General features: G+C 36.1%; 3 protein-coding genes and 1 pseudogene across 4 annotated transcripts; 1 reads left to right on the top strand and 3 right to left on the bottom strand.

Annotated features, from left to right (window-relative positions):
* Positions 1 to 3986: 3986 nt before the first annotated feature.
* On the bottom strand, positions 3987 to 7054 carry LOC109165126 (leucine-rich repeat extensin-like protein 3). 2 transcript variants are annotated; one of them, XM_019313763.1, is made up of 8 exons: positions 6947 to 7054; positions 6644 to 6756; positions 6453 to 6557; positions 6238 to 6364; positions 6052 to 6123; positions 4796 to 4841; positions 4398 to 4707; positions 3987 to 4317 (listed from the first exon to the last, which is right to left on the bottom strand). In XM_019313763.1, the coding sequence occupies exons 2-8, from the start codon at positions 6732 to 6734 to the stop codon at positions 4277 to 4279; spliced, it is 792 nt and encodes a 263-aa protein (XP_019169308.1). In that variant the 5' UTR covers positions 6735 to 6756; positions 6947 to 7054; the 3' UTR covers positions 3987 to 4276. The 2 variants fall into 2 exon arrangements, with proteins under 2 accessions (XP_019169308.1, XP_019169307.1); XM_019313762.1 differs by having other exon boundaries at positions 6644 to 6761; positions 6944 to 7053.
* Positions 7055 to 10452: 3398 nt separating this feature from the next.
* LOC109165118 (scopoletin glucosyltransferase-like) lies at positions 10453 to 12161 on the bottom strand. The gene has a single exon (XM_019313748.1). The coding sequence runs from the start codon at positions 12102 to 12104 to the stop codon at positions 10656 to 10658; it is 1449 nt and encodes a 482-aa protein (XP_019169293.1). The 5' UTR covers positions 12105 to 12161; the 3' UTR covers positions 10453 to 10655.
* An 8183-nt stretch (positions 12162 to 20344) lies between these two features.
* Positions 20345 to 21953, top strand: LOC109165122 (annotated as a pseudogene).
* Positions 21954 to 23472: 1519 nt separating this feature from the next.
* LOC109165119 (scopoletin glucosyltransferase-like) lies at positions 23473 to 25039 on the bottom strand. Its single transcript, XM_019313749.1, has one exon. It carries the CDS (start codon positions 24960 to 24962, stop codon positions 23505 to 23507), a length of 1458 nt encoding a protein of 485 aa, XP_019169294.1. The 5' UTR covers positions 24963 to 25039; the 3' UTR covers positions 23473 to 23504.
* Between the last annotated feature and the right edge of the window lie 2518 nt (positions 25040 to 27557).

Genomic DNA, 27557 nt, shown 5'->3' on the forward strand with positions numbered 1-27557 from the left:
CGTACTAATCCTCAATTTAAGAGATTGTTGAGTCACTATGGTTTATTTCTTCATTATCATGTCTGGGGTGTGGGGCCGTTAGGACAGCGAATTTGGTCTTTGTGGGGGCAAAGATCATTAGATGTTTGAAAATATTTTAATGATTTAATCATGTTTAGTGTTAAGGCTTTGCAGCCCGTGATAATGTTTCATTATTAAGTTAGACCAGATCCAGTGTCCATGAAGTTAATCGCGTGCCACTCGATGTTTGTTTGTAGAATATAGTTGTAACCGCGTATTTATTGCATGATATTTCCATACCCCACAAAATACGAAATCCCTCTCATCCTGCATGCTCCTACCCTCCGTCAAAGAAATTTATACTTGATTACTTGAATCACGAGAAATAATATTATCTAATCATGTCTGTAACGTTTACGAATAATAGGGACTGATTGACCGAATCTCCTTAAAAAGTGAGTCAAAAAAGATATTATACTCTTAATGATTCGTGCAAGTAGCAAGCCCGTTCATACATGTATTGTTTGGTACTCTGGTGTTTTTAGTTAGAGGAAATTTCAATTTTGGCCATATGACTTTAGGGGTATTCTTAATTTTAGTCTCTAATTTTCAAAAGTGTTAATTTAGTACCTTAACTATGTAATTTTTGTCAATTTTAGTCACTCCGACCAAATTGTCGGTTAAATTTTTCTGGAAAATTTTAATAATTAAAATAATAAGGGTATTTTGGTCATTTCACGCCTCTTTTCTTATTCTCCGGCGAGTCCATCCCTTTCTCTCCCGTTTTCGACGTTCTTTCTCCCTGTAAATCCTATCTTTAATATCATCAAGCCTCCTTTCCTCATTATCTTAGTTCATTTCATTCGACGGAAACAGGAGAGGAAGGGATGAACTCGCCTGGGAAGATGAAAAGAGACGTGAAATAATCAAAATACCCTCATTATTTTAACAATTAAAATTTTTTGGCGAAATTTGGTCGGTAATTTGACCGGAGTGACCAAAATTGACAAAAATCACATAGTTAAGGTACTAAATTGACACTTTTAAAAGTCAAGGACCGAAATTAATTAGACCCCTATAGTCATAGGACCAAATTTGAAATTTCCTCTTTTTAGTTATGTAAAGATTAAATTATCAAACTAATCCTTTGAGTATATGAATTTCACTATTTTGATATATATCCTTGACTTCCCATTTCATCTTTAATGTAATTATTATCAAATTTGGAACTATTTTAGTTATTCAGACAAATAAAATAGGTACAAATTGAACAAAATAGTCCACATGGAGAATTAACATACATACAAACTAGCGGCACGAAGTGGCTCTCCCGAATTGAAGGCCATAGGTTCGATTTCCAGTGGACGCAGTATTGATTCTTTGTGTTTCAGTAGATTTTTCAGTAAATTGAAAAAGTAGTTATAAATAGATATTAAATTGTAACAGAGACAGTAATACTAAAAAAAATAGAGAAAAATATTAAATGAAATTGAAAGTTAATAACTAAAATAATGAAATCATTATAATTGGTGGTCCATTCTAATATTTTTACCTGCTAAGTTAATATCCTATGCATTTGGTTGTTAAATTTCTTGTCATAGAGATGTATAATATAATATAATGAGGACTAATAAGAAATAATAAAGAATAATAATCGCCCTAGTTACAATAATAGTTGTCCTAAGAAAATAGTAGGAGCATATAATGGAACTCAGCAATAAAATAATAACAATAATAATTAATTCCATCTTCCTAGCTAATATAACTAAGGTCGGTCCATTAACCAATTATTATATTAATAATGTCGCTTTCTCAAATGCATACAGCCTGTTATACCATTTCCAAGTTAAGTATCCTGCGGCACCAACCAAAGGCAATATTGGCAATGGCTGGTTGGCAAGATAACTATAATAAAACAATTTTAGAACTTCGACGGCTGTGGCAGTGTGAGAATTATGTTTAAAATTGACATATTTTTTGTGCACATTGAAGTTTAGTCTTATCTATTAAGTGATTGACTGTGATTTACATCATTCCAAATGTTTTGTCAAGCTGCGGTGTGAGGAGTCTTCGGGATTCAAGATTCAATTTTTTGGGAGAAAAAAAGAGGAAAAAAAGTTTACTACTCCCTCACGCCAACCGCCTCTGATCTTTTACGTTTGGTGGCACTAATTATTAGTAGTTGAAAATTTGTTTCAATTGGTTTTTTTTTTTTTTTTTTAAATGTTACTGGCCCTATTACATTGTACTTTCTCAACCTACTGAGACACAAAGAACCAATAACGTCTCCACTGAGGCTCAAACTCGTAACCTTCCAAATGGAAATCCAACCCGAGTATCATTAGACCACATAGTCATGATAATTGGGTTTTCTTTATATCCAAATAAATCTCGATTAATTGAACCAAAATTTATCAGTTACATATAATCCTAAATAATAAATGTGTTAATGTTACGATCTTTATGTGAATCAGGAATCATATCAATACTACTCTTTGTTAGTTTTATTGTGATCGGTCCAATGTAAACTAACGAATGTCCTTTAAGTCAAGTACAAATTAAAATATAGTGAAGCTCAATGTGAGAATTACTATGTTTTTTAGGGAAAAAAAAAAAGAATGTGACATCAATACTTAATGGCTAAAATAATGACAAAATAAGTAATTCCAAGTGTTATATTAAATGTCAGCCACGCTTGTCCATGTCTAAGTTCCTTGGTCGAGGATGGTCCCAAAGGATACCTGCTCGAAGTCCACTCTAAAATGGGCTAACTAGACAAATTTCTACTTAATGTCAGGGCTCTCGGGTCATCGCTCTATTACGCGAGGACTTATTATTTGTCACTTATGACTTAACTAAGAACAAGGATAGGAGACTTGTGTCTACCACCTAACTGAAAATAGGGTTGAAGGCTTGAAGTTTGTCACCGAGAACATACATACACAATCCTTTTAAGCCCTAACCAACTTCTTTAATTATTTGTTTTTATAAAAATAATAATTAGTCTTTTATCAAGTTCACAAAGATAGTTAGAATATTCCATTTCCTCAACTAATATTCAAACAACGAAATGAGTACAGTTTCATAAGATGTGGGGTGACTGGATATAATTGCCATGGTTGAAGAGTTTGATAGTGCGGGCATGTGGGCAGCCAAAACGCCCGACAAGGAAAAAACCCAGCAAGCTAAGGTAGTAAGGTAGTTACGGAAAACAATAATTCAGGTGATAATGCCTCGTTTATTAGCGTAATTGTGTCCTTAATTATATTATTATCAAATTGAAAAAGAAACAAGAAACAGTTGAAACTAAGCAAAGAGAGAGATATGCATGCATACAGCTGTTTGCATGCATAATTCTGTTCGAAAGTCAAAATGGGGCCACCGCTCTCAAGAAGACCGATAATGTTTGTGTGTGGAGATTCAGTCCAGAATAGCCGCGGACCATGTTGCCTTTTTGAAATGCATTCAATCATTTCTTCTCCCACTTTTAATTTTGTACAACTACTGTTTGTTAGATACTACGTAGGACCATATCGCCAGAATTAATGTCGTCGCGCCACTAATTACTTTACTTGCGCACATAATATAATAATTAAGATTAGTACTACGTGTTTAACCCATAATACATTAATATATATCCCATTCATTCCATCAAATAACATAGTAGACTTTGAATAATGACTATGGGAGGCTTAATATCTCTTGTTTTTATCACAATAGGATGTAAATTCACTAGATAACGGATTAGGCATATAGATTGAACAAAAAAATAAAATGATGGTAGATGAAAGTGACAGTGAGAAAGATGGTAGATGAAAGTGGAACACCGAAAGCATTCTCATTTGACCCATGACAAGTCAATATCAAGTGAAATTAGGTGGTGGCTGAAATGATTATAATTATAATCCCATATGTTCAAATCTGTATTTATATTGTTGGTCCAATCCTCCAATCATACATTAAACAATATGTTTTGCATGGTGCATAGTGAATCAAGATAGATATTCCTTAAGAAACTTGGCTGCCAATGAAAATTCCTGAACAAATACATAATAAAACCCAACAAACTTGGTTTCAAAAGACTGCCCAAAGGATATATGTATATCTTGCTTCTCTTTTGAGCAGGGAAACTACAGCATATCCACAGTTTCATCAACCAACTACTATGAAACATGTAACCACAAGCATCTGAGAAGTTAATTAGATGAATATACTTGCCACCCAACAACTTTGTACATCTACAAACTTGATTCAAACATGCATGACGACTTTCCTCTCAGTAATGCGGGGGTGGAGGGTAGGTTCCGGGATAATGACCTGTTAGAAAGTTGCAAAAATTAGCTGCAGCTGAAGAATGCAAATCAAACTACAGATAATAATGCAATATGTTAAGGTACCTGGGGGGTAATACGATGCGTCGTACATGTGTGGTGGATATGATGGGGGAGGATATGCCGAAGGTGTTGTGTAAGGCGGTGGGTAAGCACCCGGTTGAGGAGGTGGAGGATAGGCGGCTGGCTGAGGAGGGTATGAAGAGTAAGGAGACGGTGCTGGATAAGGATGTGTTGAGTACGGAGATGGTGTTGGATAAGGGGAAGGCATTGGATAGGAGGCCATATGTGGCGGTGGGGCAGAATGGAGAGTTGCTTGTGGTGCCGGTGGTGGAATATAGGGAGGAGCAGATGGAGCGTAGCTTGTTGCCGGCTTCTGAAATTAATAGCAGAGGAGCACAAGTGAGTCACAAATGTCAATTGGGATAAAACAATTATAACGCAAAACATGAAGGCTTGCTCACATTAGCATTTGCATAGTGCATTATCAGCCGAACTTCTCCTGCATTTCTGTTTGAAGCAAAAAAATAATAAGGGCTCTCGATGTTAAATGTGGTGGTACATACAATCTTCAGTAGTTCAGTTCACCGTATTGTTTCTATACATATTGCTCTATATTAAAAAAGATAAAGTGGCAAATGAAACACTTGCATGAAAATGATCCCCAACTTTTCAGTTTAGAAAACTCTGCCATTCAACCAAGCCTGCCAAAAATCCTCCGAATGTGGTAACATCACACTATCCTAGTGGTGGGCTGAACAGATTATAAAGACATCCACTTACCGCTCACGAACATAAACTTGAAAACCAAAAATGACTCGAATTATAAACAATGAAATTGTGTAGTCATTGCAAAACCACTAGCAGCAGAACTAGACCATAGGCACCTACTAATCATGAAACCACAGATATAAGAAAAGAATTGTGATACTTGAGATGCCAAAAACCACTCTTAGAGTTGAAATAAACAGAATGTCCTAAACGAGTGATTCCAGCATGCCAACTATAATGCTCAAAGAGGCATATGAATGACATACTGTTGTCAGATTCTCACGGAAAACAGTTCCCTTGATATTTGTATTAATCAGTTTCAGGTATATTGTTCCAGTGTGCTGGAAAATAAGACCCCAGAGTTAAAAAGAAAAAACACAACATGACTTCAAGGACACTGCAAAGACATATGGAACCAAATTTAGCTCAACGAGATATACACATTTCTAAAATGATATCTCAACCTCAGAGAAAGTGGAGATTATGAACATTCCCCCTCGTCAGAGTATAGCCATTGGAAAAGACTTGAGAGGGAATCGAAGTAAAAAGGTACATGCTTGATTTCTGATTACATTACCACCCACAAGTGCTTGAGTTCATGATTACCAATTTTAATTGTCGAAACTCTTACCAGAATCTCGAAACAACAACACTAAGAAAGAAAGACCTTCTAACCACCCCTTCCCCATAACTATCATATATTTGTAGTCAATGATGGGCAAGGTGAAAAGTCCAGCCATACATTCACACATTTAACCTCGGTGCTAAATCACAGTCCATAATACATAAGTACTTCATTCAACCAAGCACTACATAAACGCCCCAAAATACTTCATAGGCATCGAATGTCCCCACAGATTTAGCACACGAATAGAAATACACAAACGCACAGAGACATGGATATTTCTTAAAGAAAACTAGAAGAGAGTAGAAGCTTTAATCAATTTACCTGCCAGTCTTTGTTTGGAGTGGCCAAGAGCTATCATCATAGCCTTGAGAGAGAACTCTGTGGAGTATAACCCTAAAACAACAATTACCATCCAGTGATGAATATTCTCAGTGAAGAAGACACAGATAAAACCTCAAACTTACTAACTAAACAATTGAATGAGAAATGAATAATGGGATTCATTACTTTCCACTGCCAATGAAATCGTCGTAGGTAATTGTATTGCTATTCCAGACAACAACATTCAGCTCCCTCAAGCCTTCAATCATTGAAAACACGAATTTTTCTTGGAAGGTAGGGCTTTTCCCCCCATCTACACAAACACAAATTCAACAATTTCACATAAATCCAGAAACACGCAGAATCATTATTCAGAACCACGGCAACGATGAATGGAGTACCAGTACAGGTACGCGTCCGGAACTTTGTGCTAGCATATTCAAGGCAGACATAGGGATCTTGCCTGGAGATCCATTCTGTGTCCTTCAACTTTTGACAAGAAACGACTGCAATTCCCCCAAAACGCAAATTCAGAAATCAAAATCCGACGGAGAGAACGAGAGAATTGAATGAAAAAAGGATAATAATTTACCGGTAACTTCGAGAAGTTGACCTTGGATGCTAGAAATCGACATGGAAGAGGCCCCGGACGAAGAATTTGGTTTATGTTTGCTTGACGACATCTCGCTGTGCTAAAACCAACCGCTTTTATGGGATAACCATACAAAAAAATTACTCCCTCCGTAATTAATTACAGTAAATATAAGGTAAAAAACAAAATAATAATTTTAATTTTAATTTTGCTCGTCTGTCAGTGGCTTTTTTCTTGGGAATATGAACATGTAAAACGAAAGAATGGAACTTTACTGGTTAGTTCTTGGTCTTTCTTCTTTACTGCTGTAAAAACAAGCTTTTAATGAATCCAATAATGGCGGCTTTTTGCTGGGTTGACTGTTTCAGAGACACAGTGGAGCAGGCTTCAAGCGCGTTGTACGTTGTGCGGGCCTTCTGTACCAGATTTTACGACTCCACGCGTTCTATATAATCTTTAGGATTCTAAATTTCTAATCAATCAATACTATTGTCTATCTTCAAACAATACCAGCTAAGGAAAGTTTCTTAAATTAACGATATTAAATATAAGGAAAATGACACTTTTTACCCCTGAGTTATATACTTATAGCACTTTTTCCCCTTCAATTATTTAAGTAAGCACATTAGCCCCCTCAATTATTCTAAAAGTGGTGCTTTTTCCCCCCTGATATATTAAATTGACATTTATACCCTTAAAGTAAACATTTTATTTATTTTACTACTCCAACAAATTATTGCGTATACGTAGGGATGATCATGGTTCCGTTTGAATTGAACCGGATACTAAAGCAATCGAATTAATAGTTTACGGTTATAATTCAGATCTAGAACCCAATATTTAAATGTCAATTTATTAAAATTATGTATCAAAAAAATTGAATCTTAAACCGTTAACCGGCGGTTCCGGATCTGATTCGCGATTTTGAACCGTCTTTATTTTAAAATTTTATTTTTTATTTTAAAATAGTCTAAATTCAACAATAAATGTATTTTATTTTTTCAATTCGGAACATGAACCATCTGTTCCGGTTCACGATTTTAATAAACTCTAAATATCGAATTTCGATTCTAAATTGTAATTGGAATATTTCGATTTGGTTGCTATAGTGTTTGTTTAGTTTGAACCAAATTATGGTCATAATTTGTTGGAGAAAAAAAATAAATTAAATATTTAGTTTAAGGGTAAATATGTCCATTTAACATTTCAAGGAAAAAACAGCCACTTCAATAATTTAGGGGGAAAAAATGCTATAGGTATATAACTCAGGGGGAAAAAGTGCCATTTACGAAAAATGCCAAGCACCTTGTGCACAAGTTAAGAAAATAGTTATGAACAGATACTACATTGTAATAGAGTCAATATTTGTTCATATACTTTCTCAACCTACTGAAACACAAAGAACCAATAACGCACAACCTTTCAGTCTTGGCACTATAATTTTGTTACTATTTAATAAATTCTAATAATGATGACTAAATAAAAATGACAATGCATCCTTATATATGTAGCGTAAAGACAATGATCTTGCACCATGTGAACCTCGAACCCGCTATGATACAATCAGGGCGTTCTTCCCCCACAAACCGCTCAACTGGGCGTTGGAGGTGATCGAGGGCGTTAAAGAACCTGAGGGTCTGCTCTAAAGTTGTGGTGTCGGAGAGGCTCTCATGGCCCTCCGGCAGCCCAGATTCCTTGTAAGGGAATTCCAGAACACGAACACTGATTTGGCTTCCGAGTTCTCTGTCTCGTTGGATTGTTCTGGAGATCCGAGCTGCATTTAGGGGAGTTGTGAGTATTGTTGCCTTCACGCCATGCATTCTGGCAAATTGCCTGGCGATGTCGACCATTGGGATCATATGGCCTGGGGCCAACATAGGCAGAAAGTAGACATGGAGAGGGGAATAAGGTTGAGCTTCCATGATAGGTTTTTCTTTGGAATTGAATTGAAGTGTGGATTGTACAATCAAGAACTGGGGAGTTTATAATAATCTGTTAAGACGACAGTCCAACTTGCCTTTGCTGACGGGTTCGTTGTATATAGAACATATATTTTCATTACACTTCTTGATTTTGGCGTGATTGGAGGTCCGATCCGAGTCCGTTTGATTCGTCTGCCATTCTATACGGAAATGATTGAATGGAATCTGATTCATATTTGATCAACTAAGAAGTCCAGCTGAATTTAACTTTGATTAAGAACAAGTAATACCGTAGCCTAGCCATATATGCGTAGTAGCAGCCTCAATCTCTAGAAGTTTTTGTCACGTTGAATAAAAGCTTTAATTTCCCGCTTCAAAGGTTAAGGTTCTATATATATAATATATGGATGGTTTTGTCCGGAATTAGAAATGTGCAGAATGTGGGTGGGACCCGAAAGAGTACGTACAAAGTTCGAGGTATCAGTTTAAAACGGCAGCTCAAAATAGGGGACCTGGTGTATGGATTAGAGGTTAAGACTAGAAATCACCCAGGATGTCTAAATATGACATAAGGGTGCCTATTTATAGTGTAGATGACCTTCCAGATGGTTGACAAATGTACGTCATCAGCTAGCATTCAATTTTGGCCATACACGTGTCCCCCACTACTTGGATGTCATCTATCTTCACATGGTTAAGTAGCGCATCTTGTCTTTTAATACACGAGAGATAGGGTGGCTTGGGAGGTTGGTTCTTGTGTTGTAATGGAAGCGGGATAATGTATTAACTGTAATTATTTTGGTACGGGTCGCCTCCAATGCTTTGCGACGGAACGATATGCGGGCCGCCTACCATGCCTTGCAGGCCCGATATGCTATACGCATGGGCCTCCTACCTTGCCCTGCAGGCCTAGTGTGGTATGCGCGTGTGGGTTGCCTCCTGAGCATCGCAAACCCACACGACTATGTATGTTGTGCTGCCTTATTTGCCAAAGTATCATGACAATCTCATGAAATTGTTGCATGACCGGACAATTGTCTACCATTTTATAATCATTAAATTCACATACCAGGAATTGCATGGTTGAGGCATCCTTAGATATGTACTTTGTCTCAAGTATGTCTTAGAGGTCCTTTGAAGACTCCTCATACTGATAAACATCAAAGAGTGTCAAACATACTGTTCAGTATGTGACTGCGGCAGGCAAGGTCATCGTTCTCCCATTTGAGTCCCCGACGAGTTGCCCAAGAGTCGATCTCATTCTCTTGTTTCTTAGGCTTCGAGGTACCCAGCACATACGCCACATTCAGAGCTGCCTGCAAGCTAAGGAGGAACTTCATTTTCTTCTGTCATCTATAGAAATTAAAGTCCACGCTTTAAAACTGCTCCAACTTCTAGAAGTTGATGGTAAAGTCACAAAACCCATAACTCATTATCCTCATAAAACATAGATTTAAAAACTTATACATTATTGGGAAATTGGCATATGAGAAAATAGATGAGGATTGAGATCTTACATACTATATTGTAGTTTGTTAGTGTTGTTGGGATGTTCCCATCCAATTTCTAAAAAATAAAAAAATAAATCACATTATTAGAGTGAATCAAGATGAAGCTAAGGTGCAAGCGAACCCAATTTTTTTTTTTTTTTTTTTTTTTTTAAATTGAGTTAGTATGATCAATTTTCATGTAAAATTTCATAAGTTTAATTCTTGTCAAGAATTGAGATCTTTCATGAACTCACATCTTATCACACAAAGTTAACACTTTTGTGTGATTTAATTACACATTAATAAAATTTACTTAACACACACCCTTTGATATAGTTATAGGTTATCATTCACTCACTGTACCAAAAAAAAAAAAAAAAGTCTAATACCCGCAAAATCAAACAAAACCAAGCAAAATAACTAAAAACTAAATTAAGTGTGCAAACAACATAACACATAATACAACCAAATCCGCAAAACAAAGGGACCAGCAAACAACATAACACATACAGCCAAGTCCACAAAACAAAGGGATCTAATCAGCAAACAGCAAACAGCAAACAGTATTATTGGGAGCTAACGTTGTTGCTTTGCCTCAGATCACTTTCTGTGTTTCCTCAATTCTTCCAGTAAAGAGATGAAATCAGTGTCGGATGAGCCGCCTGGTTCCACTGCTTTCTTGGCCATGTTTCCTAAGGCGATTGCACGGCCTCTCCTTTCCTCAGCTTCTTCTCCGATCATTAGTTCCTTCACCGCTATCTCTATGTTTTCTCGGTTAATGGGCGCCCTGCTGTCTGTTCTTCTTGTCCACGCCTGAGCACCAACCGGAACTCCGATCTTCAGAATCTTTTTGACCATCTTTTCGTTAAAGAATTGCTCGGCAGATAGCGGCCAGGTGACCATTGGTACTCCGGCCGCTACTCCCTCAAGCAAAGAATTCCATCCGCAGTGAGTCACGAATCCTCCCACCGCTTCGTGATCGAGGATGAGCACCTGAGGTGCCCATCCTCGAATGATCAGACCTCGATCTTGCATCGTTTCCTCGAATCCTTCCGGCATCCACTCCTTCATTTCTTCCTCTTTCATGTTTTGCTTTACAACCCATATGAACGGCTGGCCGGAGGCTTCAAGTCCGGCTGCTATCTCGCGCAGCTGCGCGGCGGAGAAGATGGACATGCTCCCAAAACAAACGTACACTACTGAATTGGGGTTTTTGGAGTTGAGCCAATTCAAACACTCGTCTTCCCCAATCGACGCCGCTTCACCTCTCTGGGATTTTTCACCCTCTTCCTTGTTGCACAAGGAAACTGGACCGATGTGCCATGTCTTTTTCCCTATTACTTCCCTGCAGTGTTTTACATAAGCCGGTTCTAGCTCATAGAAGCTGTTTACAACCATCCCATAGCTACCTTCTTCTTCTTTCATGAGTTTTTCCTGAAATTCTTTCATACTATTTTCGGGATCGTCTTTCCACGACTCTGGAATCTGCTGTTTGGTTGTTGTCAGGGTGTCCGGAAGGTCGGGGATGACGAATTCTTCAGTGTCGGATTCAATCTTCTCGTGAGGTTTGTGGCGGCGGAGACTACTATGCACACACAGGGGAAAAAACCCAGTTCCCCAGAAACTCAGCCTTGGGATCCCAAATTTGGCCGCGAAATCATTGCTCCATGTGTACAGCGGGCCTGCTACGATACAGTCAGGGCGGTCCTCCACCGCGAGCCGCTCAATTGGGCCCTGGAAATGATCGAGGGCGTTGAATAAACTGAGGGTCTGCTCCAAAGTCGTAATGGCGGACAGGTTCTCGCAGCCCTCCGGCAGGCCGGATTCCTTGTAAGGAAATTCCAGTAATCGGATGCTTATTTGGCTTCCGAGTTGTCTTTCTCGGTCGATGGCTTTGGAAATCTTGGGTGCGTTTAAGGGTGTTGTGAGAAAAGTTGCCTTCACGCCATGCCTGGCAAACTGCCTGGCCAAGTCCACCATTGGAATCATGTGGCCTGGAGCCAACATAGGAAGGAAGTAGACATGGAGAGGGGGAGATTGGGTATCCATTTTGTTTGTAGGTTGAGAAATTTCACTGCGGGCTTTCAAGTATGGTGAAATCAAGAACTGAAGTCTATATATATATATATATATATATATATATATATATATATATATATATATATATATATATATATATATATATATAACAAAATCCGTCTATTTCATTTTTCGGTTGAAACTTAAGAGCAATTTAGTATTAGTTATAAAATTAATTAGAAATAAAATTAATTATGAATATCAATATAATGAATTGATTATGACAATAACTTAAATAAATAAATACGCTTACCTTTTGAAAAATCTTAAAAATTTATAATTCTCATATTTTTTACCTATAAATACAATGAATTGATGACTAAAAAAATTGAGTCTTCATTTCACCTTCCCTCTTTCCCCTTGCAGAGGACTCTCTCATCACCGGCAAATTATGATGTGCATCGGTATGCACCATGCATGGTGCATACGGATGCAAAAACGACAACGTTTCATTAAAAACGCGCGTTTCACTTTAAAAAAGAAAAAATCAGTTTCGATTCCCAGCAACAACATTATATTGTGCACAATTTGAACTATATATCTAGAATCAATGAACTAAAATTCCAGAATTGATGAACTAAAATTTCATAATCGATGAACTAAAATTCCAGAATCTATGAACTAAAATTCCAGAATGAATGAAGTAAAAATCCACAATGAATGAACTAAATATCAATAATGAATGAACTAAATATCCAGCATGAATGAAAAAAAATCAGATTCGATTCACGTCTAAATATCCAAAATCTATGAACTAAAATTCCAGAATCTATGAACAAAAATTCCATAATCGATGAATTAAAATTTCAGAATGAATGAACAACATAATGCTGTTGAGGGGAATCGAAACTGAATTTTTTTAAAGTGGGATGCGCGTTTTTAATAAAACGACGTCATTTTTGCATTCGTATGCGGCACCATGCATGGTGCATACGGATGGACAGCATAACAATCCCTCATCACCCATTTATCAATTTAATCATTGTGATTCAATAGCTCACTCAAACTAATCTAATATAGTGATGATTAATATGAGCAAACCATATATAAGCATAATCTAATATAGGAAAATATTCATTACTAACCAATATATAACTTAGGAAATAACTAAACTTATTTAAGCTTAATTATTTATAATTTCACCTTTAGTATAAATATGTAGTTTTAATATCCGAAATTAATAAGATTTTTTCTTAATGTGGATCTATATATTTTAAATAATTTCAATTTAATAATATTATACCTTAATTATAAAAATAATACCTAATATATATATATATATATATATATATATATATATAATATTTTATTTTTCAACTCAAACTTTTGTAGTCAATTAATTAAATATGCTATTGGTAATACCGCGTAGAACACATATTAATTAGGTAATAACATAATAGCATAATGGGTAATAATATATATGATAGTTTATAATATAATAGGTAATATAGTTAATTGGTAATAAGCATATTTAGTCAACTGCACGAATAAGCATATAGATTTTATATTTAAAAATTTAAATTTATGTCTTTTGTTTAAATTGAAAGATTTAATAGTTTTACATTACTTTGAATATTCATTTGTTTTATTCGTTTATCGACACCATATTCATAGGTGAAATTATAGTATTTAAAAGAATATTTGAAAAATAATTATTAACTGAGAATAAAAATAGCACGAAATTTAAGCTAATTAAAATAAAAAATGACTATTAATAATTGAATGAAAATTAAAAATGCTTCAAAATTGACGCAAATACAAAAAATGAAATGAATATTAATACTTGATTAAAAATAAAAATTAACTGAATATTAATGCTTGAATAATAATAAATTACTGAAAATACAAAATTTTCATTGAAACTAAGCCAATTGAAAAATGAAATAAATATTAATATTTGAATATTAATAAGTTACTAAAAATATAAAAATTACAGATATAAAATATATTAGTAAATATGTAAAATGAAGTTTGCATCTTAACGTTTGGCAAAGATAGAAAGAAATACTAATTTGGATTATATATTTTATAAAATATAAACTTAGTGGAATTATAAAAAAATTGTTATTAATAATTAAATAATTAATTAATACGTATTAAAAAAAGAAATAATTCACTGAGAATAAAAATGACAAGAAATTTAAGCCAATTGAAATAAGAAATGACTATTAATGTTTTCAAAAAAAAATATTAATAATTAACTAAAAATGAAAAATATATGCTTAGAAAGAATATTAATCTCGGTTATATATTTTATAAAATATAATGTTAGGAAATAACTAAACTTATTGAAATTTAATTATTTATAATTTCACCTTTAATAATATTATACCTTAATTATAAAAATAATACCTATATATATATATATATATATATATATATATATATAAATAAATCACCCTATTTCATTTTTTCCGCTTAAATTTTTGTAGACAATTAATTAAATATTCTATTGATAATATCGTGTAGAATATATATTAATTAGGTAATAACATATTAGCATAATGGGTAATAATATGTATGGTATTTTATAATTAATTGGTAATAAGCATATTTAGTCTACTGCACCAATAATCATATAGATTTTACATTTAAAAATTTAAATTTATGTCCTTTGTTTAAATTGAAAGTTTTAGTGGGTTTACATTACTTTGAGTATTTATTTGTTTTATTCGGTTATCGACACCATGTTCATAGGTGAAATTATAGTATTTAAAAGAATATTTGAAAAATAATTATTAACCGCGAATAAAAACGACACGGAATTTAGGCTAATTAAAATAAGAAATGACTATTAATATAATTGACTGAAAATAAAAAATGCTTCGAAATTGACTCAAATGCAAAAAATGAAATGAATATTAATACTTGATTAAAAAATAAAAATGAAATGAATATTAATGCTTGAATATTAATAAATTACTGAAAGTATATATTTTTTTATTGAAATTAGGTCAATTGAAAAATGAAATGAATATTAATAAGTTACTAAAAATATAAAAATTATTGGTATAAAATGTATCAATGAATATGTAAAATGAAGTTTGCATCTTAACGTTTAGTTGAGATAGAAAGAAATATTAATCTCGATTATATATTTTATAAAATGTAAAGTTAACTGAAATATTAAAAAAAAAAAGCTGTTATTAATAATAATGTCTATTACTCACAAAATCAAACAAAACCAAGCAAAATAACTAAAAACTAAATTAAGTGTGTTAGCACATAATACAACCAAATCCGCAAAACAAAGTGACCAGCAAACAACATAACACATACAACCAAGTCTACAAAACAAAGGGATCTAATCAGCAAACAGCAAAGTATTATTGGGAGCTAACGTTACGTTGTTGCTTTGCCTCAGATCACTTTCTGTTTTTCTTCAATTCTTCCAACAAGCAGCTCAAATCAGTGTCGGATGAGCCGCCTGGTTCCACTGCTTTCTTGGCCATGTTTCCTAAGGCGATTGCGCGGCTTCTCCTTTCCTCAGCTTCTTCTCCGGCCGCCATTAGTTCCTTCACTGCTGTCTCTATGTTTTCCCTGTTAATGGGAACCCTGCTGTCTGTTCTTCTTGCCCATACCCGAGCACCTACCGGAACTCCAATCTTCAGAATCTGCGTGACTAGCATTTCGTTAAAGAATTGCTCGGAGAAGATCGAGCGGCCAGGTGACCATTGGCACCCCAACCGCTACTCCCTCGATCAAGGGATTCCATCCGCAATGAGTCACGAATCCTCCAATGCGAACCTGGAACCTGCTACGATACAATCAGGGCGGTCTTCCGCCACGAACTGCTCAACTGGGCGTTGGAGGTGATCGAGGGCGTTAAAAAACCTGAAGGTCTGCTCTAAAGTTGTGGTGTCGGAGAGGCTCTCGTGGCCCTCCGGCAGCCCAGATTCCTTGTAAGGGAATTCCAGAACACGAATACTGATTTGGCTTCCGAGTTGTGTGTCTCGTTGGATTGTTTTGGAGATCCGAGCTGCATTGAGGGGAGTTGTGAGTATTGTTGCCTTCACACCATGCCTAGCAAGTTGCCTGGCGATGTCTACCATTGGTAGCATATGGCCTGGAGACAACATGGGCAGAAAGTAGACATGGAGGGGGAAGATTGAGGGGCCGTTTACTAACTGGAAATTTCTGGGAATTTCCGAAAACTGGAAAATAAAAAACAGAAAACATGTTTACTAACACAGTTTCCATTTTCAAAACTGAAAATAATTTCTGGAAATTTCTGAAAAACTGAAACACACTTAAAAACTGTTTTCAAAATAGAAAACAGAATCATCTATCATCTATTCAGTTATATGTCGCTATAACTGATAAGTGCATAATTGTTCATATTTATATCTCATGTCTACCCTATATTTAGCCTTGTTTTGCTTATGAAGTGTCACAATGTTGTTCAAAATGATCTTTATTTTGCTCATTTGATCCATTATGCACAATTCATTATCTTTGAGTAGAAATGAAGGATTTTAGATCATGTTGGATGCATTTGGAGTCAAGGGGAGCCAAGGTGAAGCTAAGGAGATGGATGCAACACTTCCTAAGGAGCCAAAGAGTGATGTTTTCAATGGTGTTGATCATATGGACAAATTAAACCAAAGGCAAAAGTGGAACAAGTTGAAATTCTCGCATGGTTTGGCCACTGTTCTGTTTTCGGGGCATATATCGGTCTAGAAATATCCAATTTATGTGATTCTTGTCCCATTGGAAAGAAGACTCAAAGAGCTACAACTCATATTCAGACATCAAAGCCTAAAAAGGAAGTCACAGGGGTCGAAATTATCCTTGAAGTTGAAGTTCCAAACTTACAATTCAAAACTGACTACGGTTTGGTTTTTGGACCATATCTCGGCCTAGAAATGTCCAAATGAAGTGATTCTTGCGCCATTGGAAAGAAGACTCGAAGGGCTACAGCTTTCATGAAGACCATAGTTCCAAATTCTGACGTTTTGAAGGCCAAAAGACACGGCCAAGCACACGGCCGTGTCTATGGCCGTGTATTTTTCTGTGCAATTCCAGTGTTCACTGCTGTTTTGGACACGGCCAGGGACATGGCCATGTCCCTGGCCGTGTCGCCTCTGCTGCAATTTTTTATAAACTCCGTTTTTTGTCATTTTTACTTGGTTTTGACTCTTGTTAGAACCCTAGACACTCTCTTTCATTCTCCTTCATATTTTTAGGTTAGAATAGGCTTAGATTTATGTTTCTTAACACTTTTGAAGCTTGTAATCTTGGATTTGAAGCTTGGATTCCAACATTTCAAGATTCCACAATCCATTTTTAATAGAGAAGCTTTTCTTCCTTTTATCTCTTTATTTTGCAAGATTTATGTTTGTTACTTATGCTTTTGTGTTCTTTATGCTATTTAATCATGAGTAGTTAGTTTATGGACTTGAGTTAGGGTTGTATTATCTATCTTGATGCTTGATTTGTGATTATTGCAAAAAGGGGAAGAACTCCAACCTAGGGTTCATGTGTTTGTGAAGGTTTTGTATTTATATCTTGTTAATGTTTGATGTACACATTCATTAGCTTGTTTTTGGAGGATTCCTTGCCTCAACGAGAGTTGGGTGATGAATCCAAGCCACCCCTTGCATAGACCCGATTTCTTCCTACGAAAATAGGGGAAATTGGGGGCTTTAGATGCTTTTGTGCTTGATAGACTTGGAATTGATTCACCACGAAAGTGGGACAATTTCTTGTTCTAATCCTTGTTTATTAATCACGAAAATGGTTCATAGACTAGGATACCTACGTGCATTCCCGCTTGATTCCTTGCTTACTTGTTCTCCCTAATCCCTTAGGTTGTTAAAGCATCTAGATGATAATGCTCCCAAGCTTGAGTCTTATTCCTTTATTTTGTGTTTCCATCTTGTTCATATGTGTTTTTGTTATTTTGTTTAGTTACCGTAGCCTTAACCTTGTTATGATTTGCTTAGCTTCTTGTTGATTGCCTAGTGCTAGTGCCTAGTTTCTTGTGATTGCGTATTGCGTGCCATATCCCCTAATCCCCCGAGGACGACATAACACACCCGTACACTCACCACATCTCATTTTTGCTACACATCAATAACCACATTACTATGATTACATTCATTATCATATTATTTTACTTATCACTATCTTATATCTCATCTACTTATATTACTTATTTAAACATAATTTATTTGTTTACACTTTAAAGTTAGACATTATTTACATTATCAAAATAAAGAATTAAACTCTATATAATGTTTTAGATTTTGATTGAACTCAATAGATTATTAGTTCGAATATTTTTAATTATGCTACATCATAATACAAGTTCGGTCTAAATATCGGATATTGAAATCTCACATATATTAGAATTCAAAGTAAAAGTTATATATTCATATACATGTCATTCAAATGTATATATCCAAAAAAATTATTTTAAATATTAGCTCAAAAATATTAATATTATCTAAACTAAATTTTAGGTGAAAACTAAAAAATTAGAAAATAGAAAACAGTTTTATGTTAGTAAACAAGTTTTCTAAATAGAAAACAGAGATTGAAAACAGAGAATGAAAACTGAAAAATTAGAAAACGAAAACAGAGAATAGTTTTCTGTTAGTAAACGGACCCTGAGTTTCCATGGTGAGGCTTTAATTTTCTTTGCTATAACAGTTTGGAATTGACTAATATAATTGAGAAATTTCACAGTTTGGGAGTATGTGTAGTAGAATAAAGAACTGGGTGTAGTTATAGTTGTTAACTACACAATTTCTTGACAATTTCGTGATCTTAACTTTATCATACTAGCTAATTCTAAGCATACAGGACTCTGCCCATAGAACTTCCGATTTAAATAGTGAGTCACGGGCGCAATAAATCCACCAATCAGACCCTTAGTCCTCAGGCACACATAAGTTATACAATTCACATGATCCATCATTGTTTACCTTTTTTCTATTCATATTTTTAGTGAGATTCCAATATTCACACTGCTACGCTAAGTGCCGGAACAGTTTCGTATAGTAGCTGTCTTTGCTGACGGGTTGCATGTATATGTTAGCATTAATCTATACATTTTATTTAGTCTTCATGATTTTTGCGTGCAAGACACTTCTTTAGTCAACGCTGGTCTTCCTTCTTCTCTTAGTCTTCATGATTTTTACGTGCAAGACACTTCTTTAGTCAACGCTGGTCTTCCTGTCTATACATACATGGAATTCCATCAAAGCTCAATTATATATTCTCTATTCCACCCGACCATATTTCATCAGGTAATTAACCCTACGCACGGTAGGCTGTGATGAGTTTTGAAGGAATGGAATCTTATATTTATTTCATATGAAATGAAATACTTCCAATATACGACCCAACTCTTAAATTCAATTTTCTCAGTATTAAACTTTCTTATGTAACAAGTTTGAATAGGACATTCTCATCTTGCGAATCACAAAAAAAAATTGTCTACATTATATATTTAGAAATTGAGAGTACGTAGTATTTTTGAAGTAAAATAAACAAAAATTAAAATAAAAATTTCATTCTAGTCAATCATCTAGTGTTTGGTTGATCAAATGAATAAACTTTCAGAAATGTATTACGGAGTATATTGTTTTGTTGGGTTTAAGAATATAAATGCAATAATCATTTAAATGACAAAATTATCTTCCACATATATATATATATATATATATATATATATGTGTGTGTGTGTGTGTGTGTGTGTGTGTGTGTGTAAAAAATATTCCTAATAATTCGGAAAATATCCTAATACCGTATACCCCACGGGCCTCACCCTCTCCCCCGGTATAACTATTCTCTTGTAAAGAGAATAATTCATTCTCAATAATAAAATGACTTATCAAAAATTGAAAGTAGTGTCATGTTGGGTAGTTCAAGAGACCAATAACTAAGTCTTACCTTGTGGTCTAATGGCACCCGAGTCACTCTCATATGGGAGGTTGTGAATTTGAGCTTCAGTTGAGGCATTATGGGTCAATAATGTAAAAGTAGTCTTTCAAAATGAGAGACTCTATGATTTATCCATTGGCAAAAGGTTTAACTGAGATTTGGAAACACATGTGTAGATAATTCTACCTTTTATGAGAAGTAGTCAAAATTCAAGAATATTAATCAAAACATGTGAATATGTCATCATACAAACAGTCAACGCTGCATGGCAACTTGTTAACTTGGGAGGTTATGAGTTATGACAGATTATTATAATTACTTCAGTTCTTGATTTCACCATACTTGAAAGCCCGCAGTGAAATTTCTCAACCTACAAACAAAATGGATACCCAATCTCCCCCTCTCCATGTCTACTTTCTTCCTTTATTGGCTCCAGGCCACATGATTCCAATGGTGGACTTGGCCAGGCAGTTTGCCAGGCATGGCGTGAAGGCAACTTTTCTCACAACACCCTTAAACGCAGCCAAGATTTCCAAAGCCATCGACCGAGAAAGACAACTCGGAAGCCAAATAAGCATCCGATTACTGGAATTTCCTTACAAGGAATCCGGCCTGCCGGAGGGCTGCGAGAACCTGTCCGCCACCACGACTTTGGAGCAGACGCTCAGTTTCTTCAAGGCCCTCGATCATTTCCAGGGCCCTGTTGAGCGGCTCGCGGCGGAGGACCGCCCTGACTGTATCATATCAGGCTCGATGTACACGTGGAGCAATGATTTCGCTGCCAAATTTGGGATCACACGGCTGAGTTTCTGGGGAACTGGGTTTCTTCCCCTGTGTGCGCATAATAGTATCCGCCGCCACAAACCTCACGAGAAGATCGAATCCGACACTGAAGAATTCGTCATCCCCGACCTTCCGGACACCCTGACAACAACCAAGCAGCAGCTTCCAGAGTCTGAAAGACTATTTAGATAATAGTTTGAAAGAAATACTGGAAAAAGTCATGAAAGAAGAAGAAGGTAGCTATGGGATGGTTGTAAACAGCTTCTATGAGCTAGAACCGGCTTATGTAAAACACTTCAGGGAAGTAATAGGGAAAAAGTCATGGCACATCGGTCCAGTTTCCTTGTGCAACAAGGAAGACGGTGAAAAATCCCAGAGAGGTGAAGCGGCTTCGATTGGAGAAGAAGAGTGTTTGAATTGGCTCAACTCCAAAAACCCCAATTCAGTAGTGTATGTTTGTTTTGGGAGCATGTCCATATTCTCCGCCGCGCAGAAGCGCGAGATAGCAGCCGGACTTGAAGCCTCCGTCCAGCCCTTCATATGGGTTGTAAAGCAAAACACGAAAGAGGAAGAAATGAAGGAGTGGATGCCGGAAGGATTCGAGGAAAGGATGCAAGATCGAGGCCTGATCATTCGAGGATGGGCACCTCAAGTGCTCATCCTCGATCACGAAGCTGTGGGAGGATTCGTGACTCACTGCGGATGGAATTCTTTGCTAGAGGGAGTAGCGGCCGGAGTGCCAATGGTCACCTGGCCGCTCTCCTCCGAGCAATTCTTCAACGAAATGATGGTCACACAGATTCTGAAGATCGGAGTTCCGGTTGGTGCTCAGGCATGGACAAGAAGAACAGACAGCGGGGCGCCCGTTAACCGGGAAAACATAGAGATAGCGGTGAAGGAACTAATGATCGGAGAAGAAGCTGAGGAAAGGAGAAGCCGCACAATCGCCTTAGGAATTATGGCCAAGAAAGCAGTGGAACCAGGCGGCTCATCCGACACTGATTTCAGGTCTTTACTGGAAGAATTGAGGAAAAAACAGAAACAATAATTAATATTATGGCTGATACTTTTTTATCATTTCTCATGTATTTTGCCAGTTTGGAAGTTACAAAATAAATTTTCAAGAATAAAACTTCTTCCTTTCATGCTAAATAGCTAATTTATAAAACTTTTATAGCCCAACTATGTTCATCATGAAATCAAGTTGCACACTTTTAGGTGTGATTGTGTGAAATGTGAAACATTTATTTGTGTGGTTGGTTTTATATGAATTGGCGTAACAATTTTTTTTTTAACCGAAAAATCATTGAAGGTGCGTATTAAATGAAATTTGTCTTGTGAACTTAATTGATAAATGACCAAATGAAGATATATAAACTAATTTAGGTTGTCCATGATTAACATACTCAAATCAAGAAGATGAATAGGTAGCTCAACTTGACTATGAATGAATGAGTCAAAGCTAAGGATGGAATGAGAGAGAAATGCTTACCGGGATTAAAGTAAATGAGGGTATGCCATAAAACTAATCAGCAGATAGTTGATCGGTCCAAATTACAAAATTTAATAGAATTGAATTTAGAATATTGTGATTATCAAACTAATTCTTGACTCAAATTAAAAAAGTCGCCAAAAGTTTAATTTAAAACTTTGTAAGTATTAAGTAACTAATCTAAAACTACGTGTTATAGTGTCATATTGCCCCCTCGAAGCTAGATTCAACTAGAGTAAAGCATTATTTTCTATTAAAAAAACATAAACTATAAATTGACTACGTAATCCCTTATATCATATAGAGAAGACTTTTCAAATAAGATACGGAGTAGTATTAATTCTCAGTAGAAAAGGCAAACATCACCTTCACCTACACTAGCTTGAAAGCACTCTTTTGTTCAGTAATTTTAATGAGAGTTGTCTGGACTGTTTTGTCCTATCTACTTCATGAATGACATGTTCTTTAGGTAGCATCTTATCTACCTTCTGCCACCATATATTTAACTATAAGTATTACGTATTACGGTAGGGAGTAATTATTTTAAAAAATGTGTAAATAATTAGGACACTGGCTAACTGAGTCTGAATATAATGTTAGCGCTCCATTTATAAGAGCATCTCCAATAACAATGATTTTTTTGGTAGCTTTTGAGGTGTCTGTGAGGAGAGATAGGAGGGAAAGAGAGTAATGAAAAATAAAAATAAAAAATCAGGTCTAACGCGAAAGGAAAAACAAAAAAACAAAAAAAAAAAAACAAAAAACAAAAAACAAAGCACTAGATGCGCCAATAGGCGCATGCAATGCACCTGTCTCGCTGGACACGGTCTGTGCAGGTGACGCACGCGTGATGCACCTCTTTTAATTTCTCATCTCTCCAGAGTCCCACAAAACTATTCTTGCAGAAAGACTTCAACTCTTCTCTCTATAAGTCATGTTGTCCTAAAAAACAGTGAAAAAAAATAAATGGAGATGTTCCAAAAGTATATGGAATTTTTGACAATTACCTATTAGTTGATAGCTGATTATTATTTATTATGTTAGTTGTTTTAACTTCTTAGTAGTGTTAATTGCTTGTAAAAAGTGTTTAATAAATTAGCTATTTAAGTATGAGAAAAAGAAATCTTATTCTTGAAATTTATTTTGTAATTTCCAAAAAAAGGCAAAATACACGAGAAATGATAAAAAAAGTATCAGCCATAATATTAATTCTTGTTTTTCCTCAATTCTTCCAGTAAAGAGATGAGATCAGTGTCGGATGAGCCGCCGGGTTCCACTGCTTTCTTGGCCATGTTTCCTAAGGCGATTGCACGGCCTCTCCTTTCCTCAGCTTCTTCTCCGATCATTAGTTCCTTCACCACTATCTCTATGGTTTCTCGGTTAATGGGCGCCCCGCTGTCTGTTCTCTTTGTCCATGTGGACCAAGCCTGAGCACCAACCGGAACTCCGATCTTCAGAATCTGTGTGATCATCTTTTCGTTAAAGAATTGCTCGGCGGAGAGCGGCCAGGTGACCATTGACACTCCAGCCACTACTCCCTCTAGCAAAGAATTCCATCCACAGTGAGTCACGAATCCTCCCACAGCTTCGTGATCGAGGATAAGCACTTGAGGTGCCCATCCTCGAATGATCAGACCTCGATCTTGCATCCTTTCCTCGAATCCTTCCGGCATCCACTCCTTCATTTCTTCCTCTTTGGTGTTTTGCTTTACAACCCATATGAAGGGCTGGCCAGAGGATTCAAGGCCGGCTGCTATCTCGCGCAGCTGCGCGGCGGAGAATATGAACATGCTCCCAAAACAAACGTACACTACTGAATTCGGGTTTTTGGAGTTGAGCCAATTCAAACACTCTTCTTCCCCAATCGAAGCGGCTTCACCTCTCTGGGATTTTTCACCCTCTTCCTTGTTGCACAAGGAAACTGGACCGATGTGCCATGACTTTTTCTCTATTACTTCCCTGAAGTGTTTTACATAAGCCGGTTCTAGCTCATAGAAGCTGTTTACAACCATCCCATAGCTACCTTCTTCTACTTCCATGAGTTTTTCCATAAATTCTTTGAAACTATTTTCTGAATCGTCTTTCCACCACTCTGGAAGCTGCTGTTTGGTTGTTTTCAGGGTGTCCGGAAGGTCAGGGATGACGAATTCTTCAGTGTCGGATTCAATCTTCTCGTGAGGTTTGTGGCGGCGGAGACTATAATGCGCACACAGGGGAAGAAACCCAGTTCCCCAGAAACTCAGCCGTGTGATCCCAAATTTGGCCGCGAAATCATTGCTCCATGTGTACATCGGGCCTGATATGATACAGTCAGGGCGGTCCTCCGCCGCGAGCCGCTCAATTGGGCCCTGGAAATGATCGAGGGCGTTGAAGAAACTGAGCGCCTGCTCCTTAGTCGTGGTGGCGGACAGGTTCTCGCAGCCCTCCGGCAGGCCGGATTCCTTGTAAGGAAATTCCAGTAGTCGGATGCTTATTTGGCTTCCGAGTTCTCTTTCTTGCTCGATGGCTTTCGAAATCTTGGCTGCGTTTAAGGGTGTTGTGAGTAAAGTTGCCTTCACGCCATGCCTGGCAAACTGCCTGGCCAAGTCCACCATTGGAATCATGTGGCCTGGAGCCAACATAGGAAGAAAGTAGACATGGAGAGGGGCAGATTGGGTATCCATTTTGTTTGTAGGTTGAGAAATTTCACTGCTTTCAAGTATGGTGAAATCAAGAACTGAAGTACGTAGTTATAATAATCTGTCATAACCGCCCAAGTTGACAAGTTACCATTGTTTAATGTTTGTATGATGACATATTCATATGTTTTGATTAATCTTCTTGAATTTTAAACTTGTTAGAGACCTTCGGTTCTGACAAAAGGTGGAATTACCCACTCTAAGTGTCTCCAAATCTTCACTGACCGTTTGTGAATGGATAAATATATATAATACTAAAATGTAATCTGTAAAATACTAAAATACATCTTCTATATGAATTTATCTGTAAAACTTTAGTTTAAAAAAGTTTGGTTAATCGGTATCGTGACCGATTAACAGAAAAAAATTTCGATTCAGTTAATTCGATAATACAAAATTTGGTTAACGGTTATAGGTTTAAAATTTTAATTAAAACAATTCGGTTAACTGAGGCCGATTGCACACCCCTATATAATAAATTAATAATGTGTGAAAACCACCCAAGTTACGTTGTCATTGCTGAATGATTGTATTAGTCTATAAATTAGACATGTTTTGTTTAATGTTCTTATATTTAAACCCAGGCTTTGCGTGCAAAAACGTAACCATTTTTAACGAAGTCAACTGGATCGGAGTTCATTTAATCCGTTTGCCAATCCAGGGAAATGAGATGGAACTGGATTTGATGCAAGTTAATCCATGAAAGATGGATATGCAGAGCCCAACTGTATAGTCCACCCATATTTCATCAAGAAGTCAAGTTGAATTTAACCTTAAGTAAAAGTCATGGTGCTCGGAGCCAAGTCATGGCAGCAGGCCCAATATATATATATATATATATATATATATATATATAGGGATGCACTCAGGTACGAATAAGTGCCCAGGAAGGAATATGCCAATAGTTATGCTGTGCAACCGAATGTACCATGCGCATGGTGCATACGGTTCAAAACGACGTCGTTTTGATTAAAAACGCGCGTCTCACTTTAAAAAAAAAAAAATCAGGTTCGACTCTCAGCAATAGCATTATTGTGGATATATAGTTATGAAATTGTGGATATATAGTTATGAAATTGTGGTTATATAGTTATGAATTTATGGATATTTAGTTCATTCATTGTGGATATTTAGTTCAATCATATATTGTGGATATTTAGTTCATTCATTGTGGATTTTTACTTCATTCATTCACTGTGGATATATAGTTATGAAATTGTGGATATATAGTTATGAAATTGTGGTTATATAGTTATGAATTTATGGATATTTAGTTCATTCATTGTGGATATTTAGTTCAATCATATATTGTGGATATTTAGTTCATTCATTGTGAATTTTTACTTCATTCATTCATTCATTGTGGATTTTTACTTCATTCATTCATTCATTGTGGATTTTTACTTCATTCATTCACTGTGGATATATAGTTATGAAATTGTGGATATATAGTTATGAAATTGTGGTTATATAGTTATGAATTTCTGGATATATAAAAATGCTATTGCCGGGAATCGAACCTGATTTCTTCTTTAAGTGGGACGCGCGTTTTTTTTAACCAAAACGGCTCCGTTTTGCAACCGTATGCACCTTGCAAGGTGCATTCGGTTGCACAGCATAATTTGCGGGAATATGCGAACAAATCAGCGCGCGACATATGTCCAGATCTAATAACTTAAAAAAAACGCGGTGGTATTTTCATAAATATTTGAAAATTGAAGTGCAAGTAGAATCAATTACAAGTGCACATACTTTCACCTATAAGTACATGTAATTTTGTCTTGTTAGCATTCACTTCCCGCAAACATTCATGCACCTGGGTGTGCTTATAACAATAGGTGCAACTATTTATAACTATAGGTGCAACTACTTATAACTATACGTGCACCTACTTTCACTTATAAGTGAATGTAATTTTGCCTTGTTAACATTCATTGATCTGAGTTCAGCGGGTAATAATACTCCTGAAAACCACCCGCAAACATTCATGCATCTAGGTGCAACTACTTTATAACTACGTGTGCAACTACTTAGAAATATAGGTGCAACTACTTATAACTATTGGTGCACTTAGTATTGATGCTCAGTGTAAATTTTTACTTGCACCTATAATACATTTTACATGCACTTGTAATACATTTTACTTGCAATGTTCAATTATTTACGAAAATACCACCGCGCTTAGTATTGCACACGCCGACATGATATAATGCACAAACACACACCCCGGGACCAAAACAAAATGGTTATTGCACACGCCGACATGATATAATGCACAAACACACCCCCGGGACCAAAAATAAAAAACATATTTAAAAAAAAAAAAAAAAAACCACTAGAACCATCCTCCCCCCGTAAAGCCTTAAAAACCAGTATTATGCATGGTTGATAATCCACTCGGAGATATACCAAAAAAAAAAAAAAAAAATAATAATAATAATAATAAAATCAGTAAACACGCATACCCCCACCACTGGCAGCACAAAAAACGCCACACCGGAAACGCCACCAGGAAAGAACATGGAGTATTGCACACGCCTACGTAAATTAACGCACAAACTAACCCCCTACCCGGGAACT

The sequence above is a fragment of the Ipomoea nil genome, unplaced genomic scaffold (assembly GCF_001879475.1).
Source record: "Ipomoea nil cultivar Tokyo-kokei standard unplaced genomic scaffold, Asagao_1.1 scaffold3069, whole genome shotgun sequence".
Classification (NCBI taxonomy): Eukaryota; Viridiplantae; Streptophyta; class Magnoliopsida; order Solanales; family Convolvulaceae; genus Ipomoea; species Ipomoea nil.